Source organism: Megachile rotundata, chromosome 8 (assembly GCF_050947335.1).
Source record: "Megachile rotundata isolate GNS110a chromosome 8, iyMegRotu1, whole genome shotgun sequence".
Classification (NCBI taxonomy): Eukaryota; Metazoa; Arthropoda; class Insecta; order Hymenoptera; family Megachilidae; genus Megachile; species Megachile rotundata.
Genome location: NC_134990.1, coordinates 6,327,228 through 6,345,075, shown reverse-complemented (window position 1 = coordinate 6,345,075; position 17,848 = coordinate 6,327,228). Strand labels below are relative to the sequence as shown.

Sequence of the window (17,848 nt, the reverse complement as noted above, 5' to 3'; positions counted from 1 at the left end):
ACAGTGATACGCGATTCCCTCTACGATCCATATATTTTCCTTCGAGAACCGTAGTTAGAGATTGTAATTAAAGAATACTTTCCCTCGGGAGGAGATACGTTATTGATTAGTGCGGCATCCCTTACTGTCGAATCCCTTTGATCGACAGATTACGGCACGACATTCGTCACTGAATCAGAGAAGGTCAATCCTAGACATCTCGATTAGAATTTACAGTCTGTTAACCCATTTGCAACGGATGACGTACTGATACGTCAAAGCCGTACTGGCCATTTGCTCGAGTGACTGACTGCTACGTCAGAGATGCAATGAATAGCTTCGAGCAAACAAGTGTGTTACAGCAAGTAAATAACGTTTATAGCTTACAGTGGGTGGATTGATTTTTTGTATTTCAGATTTTTATTTTTAACGACAAACGTGATTGTTGTTGTTTAGTTAGTCATTTTATCACTACTTGTGTTGATAAGGTATGTGAAAAATTTGTATCATTTTATTCGAATGACGACAGTGTTTCCATGCACGACTTAAATTTTTTAGTTGTTCTTCATTTTGTAATTGTTCTTATCTTTGTGATAGATCGGAAAATTTTGTGTTCATTTGCAGGAGTATTTTTAACTTATTTATCCATTTAGGGCCATATATCGAGACTTCTGTAATCAAGTTTTTACCTTGCATATTCATTTTAATGAAATTATATCCACTTTTCCCCATAAAACAAAGTACTAATTTTAATCGATTTTAGTCTTCCAAAAATATCAAACAGGGCCATATATCGAGACCTCAATAATTGAGTTTCTGTTTTTCATATTTCATTTAAAGAAATCACATCCATTTTTAGTAACAAAGCAAGTTACCAATTTTAATAGATTTCTGAAAGTATCGTGAAGTGCCATATATCAAGATTCTTATAACCAAGTTCTTATTTTTTACATTCATTTAAAAGAAATCCATATCTACTTAAGAGTTGTAAAGCAAATTACACATTTTAATCGTTTTTAGTCTCTCAATATCATACAGAGCCATATATTAAGACTTATAATCAAACCTACATCTTTTATATTTGTTTTCAACGATATCTGTTTTCACTTCTAAAGCAAATCCTAATTCTTTTTACATTGTTATAATACTTCTACATATACTTCTATATAACACAAATTTATTATCCTCGGCCATATATCAAAACTCTTACAGTCAAATGTCTATCTTTCACTATTATTTTATTCAAATTATATGCGTTTCCACTGATAAATCAAACTACTAATCTTAATTCTTCTCAGTTTCTCACAGATATCCAGAGCCATATATTAAGACTCCGCCACTATAAAACCTTAATCTTTACCATTTATTTGAAACAGCTATACCATTTCCATCCACGGAAGAGATTTCCTAATCCTTCTTATAGTTACTGATAAATATCGAGATTCCGTAGAATTAAATTCATTTATACGATACTTTCCAGAAAGTTATCCACTGCACCAGCTCCACATAACAGGGTCATATATCAAAAGTTTTTAATCCAACGATTATGGAGCACATTTCTTCAAAACAGTCGCATTCATATTCAATTACAAAATAAATTGGTCATCCTAATCGTCCTTAATTCTTCAAAAATATCATCCGGGGTCGTACATCAAGACTCTCATAATTAAACTTCTATCTGTCATAAATTTATTTAAAAAAAATCATGTACAGTTTCATTCCTATAACTAATATAAATAATAGTAATCCTTCTGATGCTCTTAGAAATTTCACCTAGGGTCATATATCAAGACTGACATAATCAAACTACTGTCACAAATTTATTTTTTAAAAATCATATTTATTTCTATTCACAGTGCTAATTAGTAACACTAGTTCTTCTAATGCTCTTAAAAATATAATTAACAGTCATATATCAAGGCTATTGTAATCAAACTACTGTCACAATTTTATTTTTAAAAAATATTTATTTCTATTCACAGTGCTAATTAGTAACACTAATTCTTCTAATACTCCTAAAAATATAATTAACGGCCATATATCAAGACTCTTATAATGAAACTTTTATTTGATAAAAATCATAACCATTTTCACAAGCAAATCACTACTCTTACACGTCCTTATTTTATGAAAAACATTCGGGGCCATATACTGAGACTCCGACACAATAAAACCTACCCTTTCCCATATACTCGAAACAAGGGTACTATTCCCATCCACCGAGTAAATTTCCTAATCCTAAGTTCCCGTCAGGCACGAAAGTTCCGTCGGTACACCTCATTTCGTGTCGGACACTTTCGCCGACTGAGTTCCGGCAAACTGTCATTAGTTGGAGCGGAGCGTTCCCTCGACGGAGTGCAAGGAACGCAACAGGAAAAAGAAAGTATCCGAACGTCGGAAAGAAATAGCGGCGGTGTAGAGCGTCGGTAAACGTGGAGCGGGCGTCGATGGTGGATGCGGTGGAGGATGAAACGATGGTGGGTGGATGGGTGGGTGATGGTGGCGACGGTGGTGGAGGTAACGTAAAGGGGGCAGAACGTGGAAAAGGTAGGGGCAACGGGTGGCAGCGGAGGCGGCTCGTTTAGCACGCAGGATCAGCTCCGAGGGAGAAGCTCGGTCCGTCTCTTTTACCTCGCGCTAGGTAGTAGTAGCTCCGCCGCAATCGTACGTGCCACGGGTCACACGCGTCCGTCAAACAGTTACGTACAACCTACTAACATTCATTTTCGTATAACCGCGGATCGGAATTCGCCCGGTGCCCTCCTCGATCCTCCGACGCGTCCTCGGACATCCCTTCCCACCGTCGCCTCGCTTTAAATCGCCCGTCCATCGTGCAGATCTGGAAAGAATACACATGGGTCGACCGATTCGCGAGTCTCACAAAAGTTACAGCCGCGCACGGGCCCTCGAACGTGTCGCATTGTCCTCGGGAACGTTCGGACTACCTAGCCCGGACGACGGATGTGGTGACAGGAGGAGCCACACGCGTTCTTTCCAGTTTTGAACGGTGGTAGCCTCTCTCCCTCTCGATCTCGAGTCCGACATCGATCTCCTGTGAGTACGCAGCGAGGTGTTCGCGATTTTCGATCCGGAAGAAAGGAAGCCGAGTGGGTTGCGTCCTCGTGTGCGTCCGCCGGAGTGGGCCCAGTACGCACGCTCAGGAGGGACGAAGACGCGTCAGGACGTTCCGGGGACGATCTTCCGTGACGTTGTTGTCGTTAACGTTCTTTTCAGAGAGGGAGGGAGAAAGCTTACAGGTAGAGCGAGTCCGTGCCGCGGTCTAGTGTGCCTCTAGAGGCTCGTAGAGCGCGATACGGATCGGATAGCAGAAACGCGGGGCTAATTGCTGCTGCTCGGACGATTTTTCGACCAGCCGACGAAGGAGGAAGGGAAGAAAGGAAGTGTGCTCGTTTCGCTTATTCGGAAGAAGAGGATGTCATGGTGCGATCGGAGGATGTTTTCATCGGGTTTCTTCTCTTCTTCGCTCGTTCGGCCGATTAGCTCCGCGATCGATCTTGATTTTCTCGTAATCGTGCGTTCATCTTTTTCCTCTGGTTCGTCGTTCTTAGGACGCGTGGGTGTTCGACGAATAATGCGTACGGATCAGTGAATGGAACAGTGAGCTGTAAAGAGATTTGATCTACGTGGTTTGTGGAAAACGTGCGTGGATTTTCGAACGAAATACGTTCGCTTGGTTGTTTCGGAAGATCGCTGACTGGTTTCGCTATTGTTGCCGCGTTAATGTTGTGATCGCACGGCCTGCAGAGCTGTCAGACGGATTGTGAAATTTTACTGCCGTTCATCGGATCTCTGGTAAGCACGGTTCAAAATTATCTCGAAGACGGGAACCGACGGGGCCGGGATTCGATTATTTTCGGGCGACAACGTGGATTATTTTTTCTTTTCTTGACTTTGTTTTGCTTGGAGAGTTTAGGAATTTGGGAGCTGCTTGCGAACTTTTGAGTCTTGATGCTTTTGAATTTTTTAGGTTTTGGATATTATAGCTACAATATTTGGTACTTTGAAAATTTAGAAATTAGAGATTTTGTCATTTCCGAATTTTCAAATGACTATAGAGATTTAGAAGTTTGGATATTTAGGAAGATAGAAATTTGGAAATTTAGAAATTGAGGTATATTAAATTTTCAGGTTTGTTTTAGTATGCAGATATACTAAATTTTTTAGTTTTTTGTCTTTACATCTTTCAGATCTTGCATTTAGAAGTGACAAAATTTGGAGATTACAAAGAACTCAAAAATGTTTAAATTTGGAAATTCAGAAATATAAAAACTATCAATTTACAGTCTGCTAGTATCTTAAATATTCAATTTCTTCAGTTTAAAAGTTATAAAATTTGAAACAGAAACTTGAAAATATAAAAATTTCAAATTGTTAGGTTTATGTTTTCAAGCTTCAGAAGTTGAGAAAATTGAGAAATTAAAAATGCCAAAATTTGTGAAGAGTGTCTGGAATTTGGAAAGTAAAAGAATTAAAAAGTTTATAGATTAAAAAAACTTGTATAATTTCAGAAATTAAAAAAATTATTAACTTAGAGAATTGAAGAATTTGAAAATTTAGTCATTTAGAAATTTGAAAAATTAGAAGTTTAAGAATGTGAAAATTTTACATTAAAATTTTCAGTCTAAAATTAAAAAATTTTAATATTTGGAAATCTAAATTTTGAAAACCTTAAAATTGAGAAAATTCAGTTTTATATTAAATATGATATTATTATCTGTAAACAGTGTATAGTGAAAATAATAGATTCCCTGATATTTAGGTGATGGAAGTTTGGGTGATTAGTGGTATTGGAGAGATGCTTATTATGAAGGCGATGCAAATCCATCTTAGGTTGAAATTATCAGGTGTATATATTAAGGAATTTAGCTTCATTAAATTTTAGTGATACAATAATATGAAAAATTAAAAATTACATAATATTGGTAGCATAACCTCAATATAAGCAAAAGTCTGCAGATCTGTCTAAAGATCATTGCTAATTTCTATAATCCTCTTACAAGTAACTTCTACTTCTGTTTCTAATGCTCAACCAATTCGACACAGTTCTCGTTTCGGTATCGTGCACAATATCCCTTGACAATTTTACTGTTATTTGAAAATTGATGGGATTTTAAAATTAACTCCGCAACTCCTCCTTAATTTAACACTTTATTAACTACACGCTTTTACTATACTACTTATTTACACTATACGTTTTTATTATTCGCCTTCTGAATCTATTCTAATCGCCATGTGCCAACCGTCGCGGATCGGCAACCGTCTCGCGCGTCGTAAATTATCGAAGAATGCCGAATGTTTCCGATTGGCTCAAACGCGTCCTATCGAAGCTTGTAATTCCCCTCTTTTAATGTTTCTTTTGAACAAAAGTTAATTACGAGTTGTGGTTTATTTTATTGAAAAAATGTATAGCTCAGAATGATTTCAACGAAAATTACAACTGTAATGCATCTGAGAGTATCTGATGGGTAAATAATAAGGGTAATAATAAGAAAATAAAAATACTCTACTGAGCAATAATGTCATCCCAATAAAGCTCTTGTTTCCAAGGAATTTTATATTTTTTTTAAGTTCATAGAAATGAGACCCATAATAATTGGTAATAAAAGAGAAATCTTGAAGACAGAATTTAAATGTAAAAATAAATAAGATAATTTAGATCAAAATGACTTAAAGCAAATGCGAAAAAGAACGGCTGAAATATTATCCGTTTATTTTAAAAACCTTGTAAATAATATACTATGTAAATTGTGGTATAGTATTATTAAAAAATTACATTATTATATGTGCAACAACGGGATCATTTTCCTTATTTGCTGAGATATTTTGGTGCTGCATGTCAAGTGCACGCTACACTCTAAAACAGAGTAACATTTTTAAAATTAGACCAAACGAGTAAAGTTATTTTGAGAAGCACAACGGATTAGTTTACTAGATTACATACCTTGGTAGTTTTAAGAAAATCACTGTTGTAATAGAGAAGAAAAAGTGGAGATTCACGACCTTCTTAATTGACTTTAATGAAAACGAAATGTAAATTTTTTGCAGATTTAAAGATATAAATATTACGAGTTGAAAATTTCATCGAAATTGATTTACACGTAACAAGCTTCAGGCATCGTAATATGTAACAGTGTTTCAGATAATTAATTAATTTCGTGATTACACTTTGTCGCAATTAACGATTATCGTTTGATTGATAATTTGGATTCAAATTAATTTGCAACTAATTTGATTTAAAATTTGATTGGAGCTTGTTGAACATTAATCTTAATTTGATTGTTTTTAATTAACAATTAATTTGTAAAAATTATAATTTTTCTTTCGATCTCGATATGTGTGAAAATTAATTTGGGTACTTGATTTAATTTCCCTGAATTATTAGCTGACACGTATTATTTTAATATTTGATCAAAGACGATGGATTTGTTGTTAATCTAAAATTTTAAACAATAATAGTCTTCACATGTTCGTAACTTTATGTACAATATGTCACATTTATCTTTGTAAAATTTGATACATAAATTATGATTTACACATCAATTTTTATTTGTTGTTGTATTTAATAGTAAACATTATTTAGTAATATTATTAATTCGAAAATAATTAAGAACACACAGTGAGAGAATTATAAAAGCAAGGTGTTCAGTATTGAAACAAATAATAATAATATCCTATAAATATGACTGTTTAACTGACAATTAAAACACTATCAAAGTTGATTAAATTTAATCAGAAGAAGAAATTTATTTTTTAGCCAAATCCTGAATAAACAGAAAATAATTTTAATTCTTGCTTAAATAAATTTGTAAATAGTAATACATTGGTGGGAGAATTTGAAGGCAAGAATAAAATCTTATTTTTTACTTTTTCTTATGGAATCTTTTACCAACATATTTGTGACATTTTTCCGATTAAAATGAGACCAAACACAACGTAGTTCGAAACATATTTATTTGTAATTTCAAGTTTACAATCGTAATTTTAACATCATAGTTTTACAGTAGTAAAGTTTGCGGTAAACACTAGTGACACGTCGGATGACTTCGTTTCTCTTCGGCATTATTCGGACAATCACGTGATTAGTTTGACAGTCAAAATTACTTCTATGGCTGAAGCGTCTAAATGCGGTTGTGAAGAGTGATTGAGGTTATAATAAAGTCACAAAATAAGTGAATCTCTTATTTTAATTTCTGCTGTATCCTGTAGTACCGACATTACCCGAAAATTCCCGAACGTAGAAAAGTAGCGAAGGACGGAAACGTCCGAATGACCGAAGGTAAACAAATAGTAACATATCAGTAAGATAATTCCATTGCAAGGATACTTTTTTATATTTGATTTCCTGGTATGAGCCTTCTACCGAAATGTTTGTGACATTTTCATGATCAAACACGGCACATTTCAAAACATGTTTGTTTGCAATTGTAAGAGTTTCGTTTTTGTCAATACTTCGGTACCTTTCACCTACGAAAGAATGGTAACAAGCTAAAAGTATATGCATTTGCTCGATAAAAACCTTGTGGGTTTTAGGTTGATCGATAACACACGATTCTTTCAAGGGAATCATAGCATTCGCGTTCGTTGTCGCTTGATTTTTATCAACCGTATTTAGCCCGATTCTTATCAACCAACTCACGATCCTTTTCAATCCGTTGCGACATTATACGAAACAGAAAGTGCTCGGTTTAAATTACCTTGTCATTGTATCCGTTCGCAAATTGCCTGAAGAAAACGATTTCGTTCGAACTTTTTTGCTTTTGTAATGTATTGAGTTGATGAAAAAGTTATGTCGTTCTTATTAGTAAACGATATTTGTTCAGTTTATGTAACCACGCTTTCTCTTTTTTCCATATATTATATTTTACAAATACACAAATTAACGAATATTTTAATTCGTAATTTTTAATACTTTCTAAAAGTTTTAGTGATTTTAGGAATTTTAGGAGAGTAATAAATTTTAAAATTTTAGGAATTTTTGAAACTTTAGAGATTTTAGAAATATTAGTGATTTTTGAAGTTTTAGGGGTTTTAGAGATTTCGGAAGTTTTAAGGATTTTGAAGATTTTCGGAATTTTTTAAATTTTTGGAATTTTTAAAATTTGAATGATTTTTGAAATTTTAGTGATCTTAGAAATTTTTGGAAATTTTTGAAATTTTACGGATTTGGAAATTCTAGGAATTTGAAAGATTTTTTAAGTTTTTGGTACACAATTTTTTTTAGAATGAAGGTATATTTCAGAAGACACATTTATTGGTTTGAATTACTTTTGTGAAAGTTTAGTGAGATTCTTTTATATTAAAATATGATATGCAACATGGGTCATTAAAATTACAAGTATTCTTTAAGACTGTGTAAAATTGTCTTCAAATTTTTAGAATTCCTGAAGTCGCTAAAACTTCTATTATAAAATTCCTAAAATTTCTAAAATCTCTAAAATTTCAAAAACTTAAAATTCCTAGAATTCCCAAATTCTTAAAATTTCTAAAACTTCAAAAATCTTTCAAATTCTTAGAATTTCCAAAGTTATTACTAAAATTTTGACGTTGTTACCAAAAGCTATTATTTACTAGAAGTCTGGTTTTATGCATAGATATTTTTTGAGTCCAACCTGTGTATCCACGCGAATATTCAGTTACAGTGTTTTATCCTTGACATCTGATCGATTATTCTTTTCAAGGATATGAACCTTCGATACAAATGATTGTCAGAAGTGGATATTGAATAATTCATCATAGTAATAGGGACAGAGATAAACACCATTGTTCACTTATAAATACAACTTACGTACAATGGATTAATAACTTTTCAAATCTCAGTTATGACGATAATTGCTAACAGTTTATAGAAAAAAGTTTTACCGAATCGGTTCAAGATTGTTAAAAATAGGGTTTATCTGTTGGAAGGTCAGTTAAAGTTTTTTTTTACAGTTTTACTACTTTATTGATAAATGAAGAATTGATATAAGGATTTGAATTTATTTATTATTCGGTTTCATGGATTTATTGTTATACTGCGGTTTATATTTACTGTTATTCTGAATTTTTAATTTAGTTACTATTTTGTATTTCAAATCTATTATTATTTTGTATTTTGAACTTACCGTTCTTTTACATATTTGATTTAGTATTATCCTGTATTTTTAATTTGTTATTATTTTGTATGTTAGATTTATTGTTATTCTGTGTTTTGAATTTATTACTACTTTACATTCTATTTTTTATATATTTTATTTATTATAACTAGTAGGCCAGTTAGTTGTTGACTGAAGTTAACGACGATTAGGTTTAAAAAGACTCTGTTTTTAAATTACTCATTAAAATTAAATTAAATGCGTTTCTGCCTAGTAAAAATGTGTGTGGTGGTGTAAGTATTATTATGTAGTTGTTTGTTAATATTGTTATTGTTGTTGTGGTGAAGCAGAAGAATCTACTAAAACAAAAGGTAAACAAAAGTCAGGAAGGGGATCTCACCACGTTCGCCGCAGCCAGACAACTTCTTGGCTTTATTATTGTATAGAGATTTCACATTTTCTATTTATTGTTAGTCTATATCTTCTAGTTTTACAATTTTTCAGTTCTGACGTAAAAGTTTGCATCAAATATTTTTCACGTAGATATTACACATGATTAATGTTTAAAAACTGATCAATCGAAAATTCGGAATCGAAGTATTCTACGTGTAGATTTCGTTTTAATACAAAATGGCCGCTTGCCAAGTGCAGTATATTGAATGTTGTAAGTCACAGTAAAATACAAATGTAATTTCCTCATGGATTCCAACCAGAATATTACGTAGCATAGGGTACCTGTTTTTAATACAATATTTAGAGGAAGTTCGATCCAATATTTTACTCACGAATGTACAATTTAACATTTGCTCCGCATTCAAATTTTGATCTAAGGATATAGAAAGTAATAACTTTATATGACTATTCTGCATATCACTATTAAGAACTATTAGGTACACTATTACACGTGTGGTTAAATTACTCTCGTTCTCATAATAATAATATTTCGACCTCCGTCCAAACTAAATTACTAAAAATAAACCAATTAATATTAAATTCTCAATTCTCAATCAACATTAAAATGATATGAAATTATTGCGCGCGAAATGTCAGATATCGAAATATCAAAAACCTGACGCACATTGGTAACACAAAATTACTATAAAATAGTACACACAACGTATCAATTTGAAAAATAAAGTTTATCGAAAATATCTACATAAACGTTAGATAAATGTCAGTGATACGATCTGAAAAATCGCATACGAATTATAACGTATAAAGTGTAGTAAGGTGATTATCTAGCAATCTCAAGTTTATATTAAGAACATTAACGAAAAGTTATACCATCACTTTCAACGATCGTTAACCTTCACATTGACACAACACAAGTGGCACTTTACGATAGTTTTATGTCATCAAATTATGTCAGACTTTAGAGATTACCAGCCATTTTGTATTGAAAGTAATAATAAAACGTTTATGCAGTCACTTTCGTTGAACTGTATGCTTCAAATTGACGTAACATAAGTGGTATTTTTGTGTACCTTATGTCATCAAATACTTTGATCTTTCGATATTTCAAAATCGTCCATTTAATACGCCATGACTTGATATACGATAAGATAGATTTCTTGAAACTAGTTTGTTTCTATTGTTAAAAAGAAACGTTAAAAAGAGCAACTGTCTTTCTATAGGACGCGTGCGAGCTAATCGGAACGATTCGGGAATCTTCGGCAATTTTCGGCGCGAGTCGGTTGCCGATTCGGGACCGATGGCACGCGACGATGAGAGTAGATTCTGAAGACGAAAAGTGAAGACGTGTAGTGTAAATAGTTAATAAATAGTTATATCAAAGGTACAAAGTCATTGTATCCATTTCGAAACCCCAACATTTTTTAAAAATATTAATAAACAGGTTACGTAGTCATATTTATTTTCATTTAACTCTGAAATCGATTGTTATAAATGCTATTTTGAGCTTCTTTCATGTAACCAATTTGTGTCAGACTTTGCAGTTCGAAATTGGTCATTGTTTCTGTAATTACTAACCTGCCATTGTTAAGAATATTAACGAAGGGTTTATGTAATGTATTTTATTTTAAATTTTATTTTACTGATATATATTTAATAAGCATTTGAATTTGATTTTCTCTATTCGAAATTCAACATGTCATATACATCTAATATACCTAAGTGAAAACTGATATTTTCTCGTGTTTTATTTTTAATTGTATTAACTCTTTAATTAAAAGCCTTTTAAATGTCAATAAATTATTATATGGCTTCATACCTTGTTTTCAGAAAATCGATAAAGTGCTATTTTCGTAATTCGATATTTTATATTCATCAACATCCGCAAATAAAAATTGCTATTTTTTTTATTAATTTTATTGTAAATGTAAAACTTTAATTTCGACACATTTTTATTCGACTTCGTAGATCGTTTTGTAAAGTGAGTGTATTAACAACAGTGATAGTGTAATAAAAGTGTGAGCGTATTAGTAAAAGTTCTGTCTAGGCAAATGAAACATAAGCTGATAACCGCAGTGTGGTAACTAATATGGATAATTACACACAGACCTTAATTAACGATTGTAATCGAATAGGTATTGCTTATTTAATAACACGAAATTATCCGCTTATTACATTTCTGACAAATGCTTGGGTTTTCATTCGAATATGGGACAATAATTATGAACATTCTTATATTAATAAATCTCTCACATCCAAATAAGTTTATTAAATATAATAAAATTAATAGTCATCGACTTGTTGCTTCAATTATGCTTTTTTAAATAATTCTCATTTTTCTGAATTTAATGTTTACCTCTAAAATTTTAATGTTAAGTCATATTTTCTTACTTAATAAAAAATTATTTTTTCATTTTTTTTTATCATCTTATATTTGATAAATTTCATACAAAATAATTATTTTAATTAAAATTATTATATTTGATAAAATTTAAAATTGAAAATTAAAATATAAATATAAAATAAAAAATGTTGAAACCTACAGATTAAAAAATTTTATGTATTTAATTTCCTAATTTCTAATTTATTAAAATTTAGTGTATCTAATTTACTAAATTTTCACAATAAATTTTTTAAATTATTTTTATTTATTTTTAACAGAATTATTCTGCTTATTTATGTTCGTAGAAATATAAGAATTTTATGTACCATGTTACGGTGTAACAAAATGCAACAAGGAATTGAAAATAAAAATCTTTTATTCGCAACTTCATAAATTACTCGTTTATTAAAGTATTCGTTAACAAGTATAATTACAAATTTTGATAAAACAGGTCATGAAAGGCATACATATGCATTAGTTCTGTCGGAAAGGGTCCGATTTTATTGCCGTTACTGTTTTCGTTGTCAAATACGATACGAGCAGGTTGTAAACAGTCGCTAGTGCATTATGTATTCGCTACGTGTTTATGCAATATATGGAAAGTAGCAATTCCGTGTCGAATTAATTACTTTGTAGCGAATTGTAGTGATACAAATGTACCGGTTTATTCAATTTGTATCATATTTTCCAAATTTTGTGTTCTTTGCAAGTTTTATCGAAATCATAATGGAAATTTAAAAATTTATTTAACTGGTAATTTGAATGTTACGCAATGCTGAAATTTCGAGGATTAGGGTATATTGGGACTTCGATAATTTTTAGAAATTTTAACAATTTTAGGAATTCTAGGATTTTTAGGAATTTCGGGAACTGTAGCAATTTCAGTAATGTTTGAAATTTAGAAAGTTGTGGAAATTTTAGGAATTTTAAGAATTTTAAACCTTTTGGAATTTTAAAGACTTTAGGTGTTTTGAGTAATTTTCAGAATTTTAACAATTTTAAGGATCTTAGGGATTTGTTTTAGGGATTTTAAGGTTTTAAGAAATTTTAGGATTTTTAAGAGTTTTAAAAGTTTTAGACATTTTAAGAATTTTAGGAATTCTAGAATTTTTTCCAATTTTAAAATTTCAAAATTTGTCATTTAAAAATTTGATAATTTGTATATTTGAAAGTACAGTTAACTAAGTTAAAAAATTATTAAATTAAATATGTTAAAAAATAGTCAAATTAAATTAGCCAAAAAATAATGAAATTAAATGAGTCAATAAACAAATAAATTTTATTGTCAAGTAAGTCACATTTTTATTAAATAATTCACGAAAAGAATAAATTTTATCATCAAATAAATCACATCAGTATTAAGCAAGTCACAAAATAAATAAATTTTATTGGGAAATAAATCATTTCATTATCAAATAAATCACTTTAGTATTATGCAAGTCACGAAATAAATAATTTTTATTATCAAATGAATCGCATTATTATTAAACTAGTCAGAACGTAAATAAATTTTATTGCGAAATAAATCATTTCATTATCAACTAAATCACGAAGTGACTTAATTTTATTATCAAGAAAACCACTTTAACATTAAGCAAGTCAATAAATAATATTTTTCACCAAACGAATCACGTTACAATTAAAAAAAATAAATAAACGTTATTACGAAATAAAACACATTATACCTACAGCAGTCCAATGTTCACCGTCCCATTAAAAATGAAAACCCTTGCGGAATTTTTGCGTTTATCTGAACCGTGCTTATACGCACGTACATAAAACGACGCGAAAAACGGCTATCAAGATAGAATATCATTATTTACAACGTCGCACGGAAGCAAGCAGATAAATTAAACTGACTGGTTTTCCATTATCCCCTTCTCTGAAAGTTCTGCTGATTTTATATGGGTCGAAAGTGAAATATTTGTCTTCTTTTCAGAAAGTAGAAGGTCCCGGTAGATCGATAGCAGGACATTTAAAACAGAAGTAGGATTTAGTGCAACCTTGAGCTACTGTTCTGACCCCTATTGTACGGAATCTTTCACCTTTCAAATTATAGTGCTCTTGTTTCCCTTAGGTCGTTTTCATTAGACTGTAGACGTATTTTTCTTTACGATGTGATGTTCATTTATGTAGCAAAGTTTTTTTAATGAAGGGGATGAAAATTATAAAGAATAGTTATGCTTTATGTGGTTTCGTTTATGTGGCAAAAATGTTTATAGCGAAGGGGATGAAAATTATTAGAAATGGTATACTTATAATATAAGGTTATTACTTGGATTCATTTATGTAGTAAAAGTATTTGTAGTGAAGGGGATGAAAAATATTTTTCTTAATATATAAAGGCGTTTATGTGGATTCATTTATATACCAAAAATGTTTATAGTGAAAGGTATAAAATTTATAAAGAATAGCTACACTTTATATATAAGGGTTTTACGTGCATTCATTTATGTGGTAAAAATGTTTATAGTGGAAAGGATGAAAATTATTAAGAATAATATACTTAATATACAAAGGCTTTTATGTGGATTTAGTTATGTAGCAAAAATGTTTGCAGTGAAAGGGATGAAAATTATTAAGACAACATAAGCTTTTACCTGGGTTCATTTATGTAGTAAAAATGTTTAATAGTGAAGAGGATGAGAATTATTAAAAATATTATACTATATATATGAAGGTGTTTCTGTGGATTCATTTATTTTGCAAAAATGTTTATAGTGAAAGGGATGAAATTTATAAAGAATAGCTATACTTTATATATATAAGGGTTTTACGTGGATTCATTTATGTGTTAAAAATGTTTATAATGAAAGGCATGAAAGTTATTAATTTTAAAGTTCGGAATTTTTGAAATTTTGAAATTAGAGATTTTAGGAATATGAGAGTTTGTGAATTTGGGAAATTGGAAACTTCAAAAATTTAGAATTTGGGAATTTGACAATATAGAGATCTGAGAATTTGAAAATTGAAAAATTTGCAATTTTTGAAATTTGTAAATTTGAGAATTGCAGATTTGTAGATTTAGAAAATTAAGTTTAGAAATTTGCGAATTTGGAAATTTAACAAATTGTTAAGTTAAGTTTACAATTTGGATCCTTTTTAATTTAAATATTCACAATGTTGCAAATTTGTAAATTTTAGTATTTGAAATCTCTAAAACTAAAAAATTCTGAAATTTTAATATCTGAAAACTTTAAAATTACCCGCTTCGGGCATTTGAAAATTTGAAGATTAAGAAATTTCAGAATATAGAATTCTAAAATTCATAAATTTGTATATTTGAGAACTAAAACTTGAAAATTTTGAAATTTACAAATGCACAACATTTGTCTTCATCCAAAAAGTCCTTCGTTTCGCTCTAATGGAGGTACATAGTACTTTCTCAGTTATCGATTGGTACCGTAATCTGTTCCCACTCATAAAGAGTAATAACAGCAATGAGATATCACTTTGCCGAGTCCTCGGCACGTTTCGTTCAATCAATATCACAGTATGTATGTAGTTACGGTTCAGAAGCATGATTTAATACGGCTTAGTATTTAATGCAAGTCAAATTGTCCTCTGTCCAACTTCTTCCTCTTTTCAACTCTTAACGATCACAGTTCATTAAAATAACGTACCTGGCATAGTAATAAAAAAAACGAGTAATTCATAACAAATTTATTATTAAGATAAAAGGACGAGCATCCACTTTATAAATAAATAAATATTTATACAAATATAATACAGGGCGAATCTAATATTTAAGAATAACAGAAAGAAAATAGTGAGAATTAAAGAAGAATCAAATACTAAAAAATGAAAACAAAAATACAAAAAGTGATTAAAATGTCCTGAAAATTTTTCAAAATTAAGATAGTATAGTACTCAATATTTAAATGAGAAGAATCTTTTAAAAATTAAAAAAGAAAACGTTGAAATCATTTCGAATTACTTAAAGAAGATATAAAATTAATAAATAAGCCATATTAAGTTTGAATGTGTCAAATTAATAACAAAATAAAATCGAAATGCAATAATGAAGTATTTCGGAATAACATAAAATAATATTGCAAAATTCTTTCAAAACAGAATAAATTATGTTTGAATTACTCGTATAGAAACAAATAGTTCACCTGTGTGAATAATAGTCATTTTGCACTTTCGTTATACCTTTTAAATAAAGTGTAAAACCTTGTGTTAATATAACATCTCTTTCTCATTTTTGCGTATGGAATATTTTGATAAAGTTTTGCCAAAAACTTGGACACTGTGCATACATTCTTGTCCAAAGCTGTTATGCTTTATTTATTTTAACCCTTAATAGTCACACTTCGCCGAAATAATATACCCGGCACACTGGGACGTTTAAGAACCCGGACACTAAAAGTGTTTCCCACAAAAAAAGCTACTCATTATTTTAACTTGAAAAAAATTATAAATAAACTTTGAAAGTTGTTTTATCATATTTCACAGCTGATTTCAGTACATTTAAACACTGAATATGAACAAAAATTCAGAAATGTGTAAAAACTGAAAAGATTTTTACAAAAAAATTCTAAATTTTTTTCGGTTTTAATATAAAAAGCTAAAACTGTAGCTTTGACACTCTTGGAATATAACAATATGTAGAAAAAAATAGTAAAAATACCGGGGTTTCAAAAAAGCTATTTATTCTGATATTCAGAATAATGAAGCGGCTGAAACTGAAGCTAAATTGACTGCGGTCCTTTCATACTTTAGTGTAACCGCTAAAGATGAAAAAAAACAGTCCATTTTACGGGGTCGATAAATCAATAATTTTTAACATTTTTCTGTTCTGTATATATCTGTTGTGTAGTTATGATTTTTACAAGCATAAAATGAGATTATTAATTAGAAGTATTTGTTTCAGTTAGATAAAGTAAAATGTAATTTATTTAAGTTTATTTTCATTTAATTAGGTTATTTCTTTTATTTAGTTTAATTCATTTAATCGTTTCAATTAGTTTAGCTTAATTAGTTTACTTTGGCTAAACAGGTTATTTAGGTCATTTAGCTTATCTGAAAATTATGTAGGATATTTAAGTTGTTATACTGTTTATTATCAAACATACTGTTGTTATACTGTCACTATTTACGATCATAAATAACATTATTATAGTGCCATTATTTTGTACCGCAAAATACAGTTGGATATGTCATTAATCACAGTCATACTACTATCATGGTGTCATTATATTCACTGTATGTTACCATTAATATTATTATATATTAATATCATAATGTTATTATACTGTCACTGTATGTATACTGTTATCATACAATTACTATTTATTATAATTTTACCTATTTACTATCATAAATACTGTCATCATATTGTCACTGTTGACTGACATAAATACTGTCGTCATATTGTCATCATTGACTAATATAAATGCTGCCATCATACTGTCACTGATTACTATTTTGGTGGTTTAGCTAGAAGATTGAAGAAAGCATCTCATCAGAGACCTGCTAGGACTCGTCAGCAAGGTATCCTAGCAGGTCCGTATCTTAAATGTATGAAAGAGATGGACAGAAACTAATTGTAGGGATCAGCCGCGTTGAGTACTAGCGAGAAAGCCGTCTAGCTCTTACGCGCCATCTAGTTTCGGTGAGCGTAGGAGTGAAACCGCCACACTATCATAAATATTGTCATGATACAGTCACTATTTACTTTCATAAATTCTGTCACGATATTATAACTATTTACTGTCATAAATTCTGTCATCACACTATCATTGTTAATTATTATAAACTACAGTCATTAAACTATCATTACCTACTATAAGCTACCATTATCGTACTGTCACTATTGATAGACTGACTCTTCATAAAATACAAAAAATATACTTTCTTGAATACGCAACGTCCTTATATGTATGCTATTATCCTTCACGAGATCAACTATTAATTATTCTTCGTTTTCTGTAATAGAAAGTCTTTAATCTTAAGAAAGAATGAAGATAATACAGCTCCA

At 30.3% G+C, this 17,848-nt stretch overlaps 2 protein-coding genes across 10 annotated transcripts in view; both read left to right on the top strand.

Annotated features, from left to right (window-relative positions):
- Nca (neurocalcin homolog) overlaps positions 1 to 17,848 on the top strand; it is a 238,087-nt gene that overhangs the window by 124,717 nt on the left and 95,522 nt on the right. The gene's annotated exons all lie outside the window — the stretch shown is intronic.
- Positions 1 to 17,848, top strand: part of LOC100883363 (neuronal calcium sensor 2) — a 214,689-nt gene that overhangs the window by 124,552 nt on the left and 72,289 nt on the right. Inside the window, exons 1-2 of one of the 8 annotated variants that reach the window (XM_076534636.1) lie at positions 2,579 to 3,236; positions 3,549 to 3,792. The exons of 3 other annotated variants lie outside the window; for them this stretch is intronic. Coding sequence is in view for 1 of the 5 variants with exons in the window: in XM_076534635.1 (XP_076390750.1) it covers positions 7,267 to 7,276 (10 nt within the window). In the remaining 4 variants the exon portion in view is untranslated. Of the gene's footprint in view, positions 1 to 2,578; positions 3,237 to 3,259; positions 3,793 to 7,001; positions 7,277 to 10,804; positions 10,867 to 17,848 lie in introns of those variants that run through there. 4 more of the 8 variants (XM_012288008.2, XM_012288005.2, XM_076534635.1 and 1 more) reach the window with 4 other exon arrangements.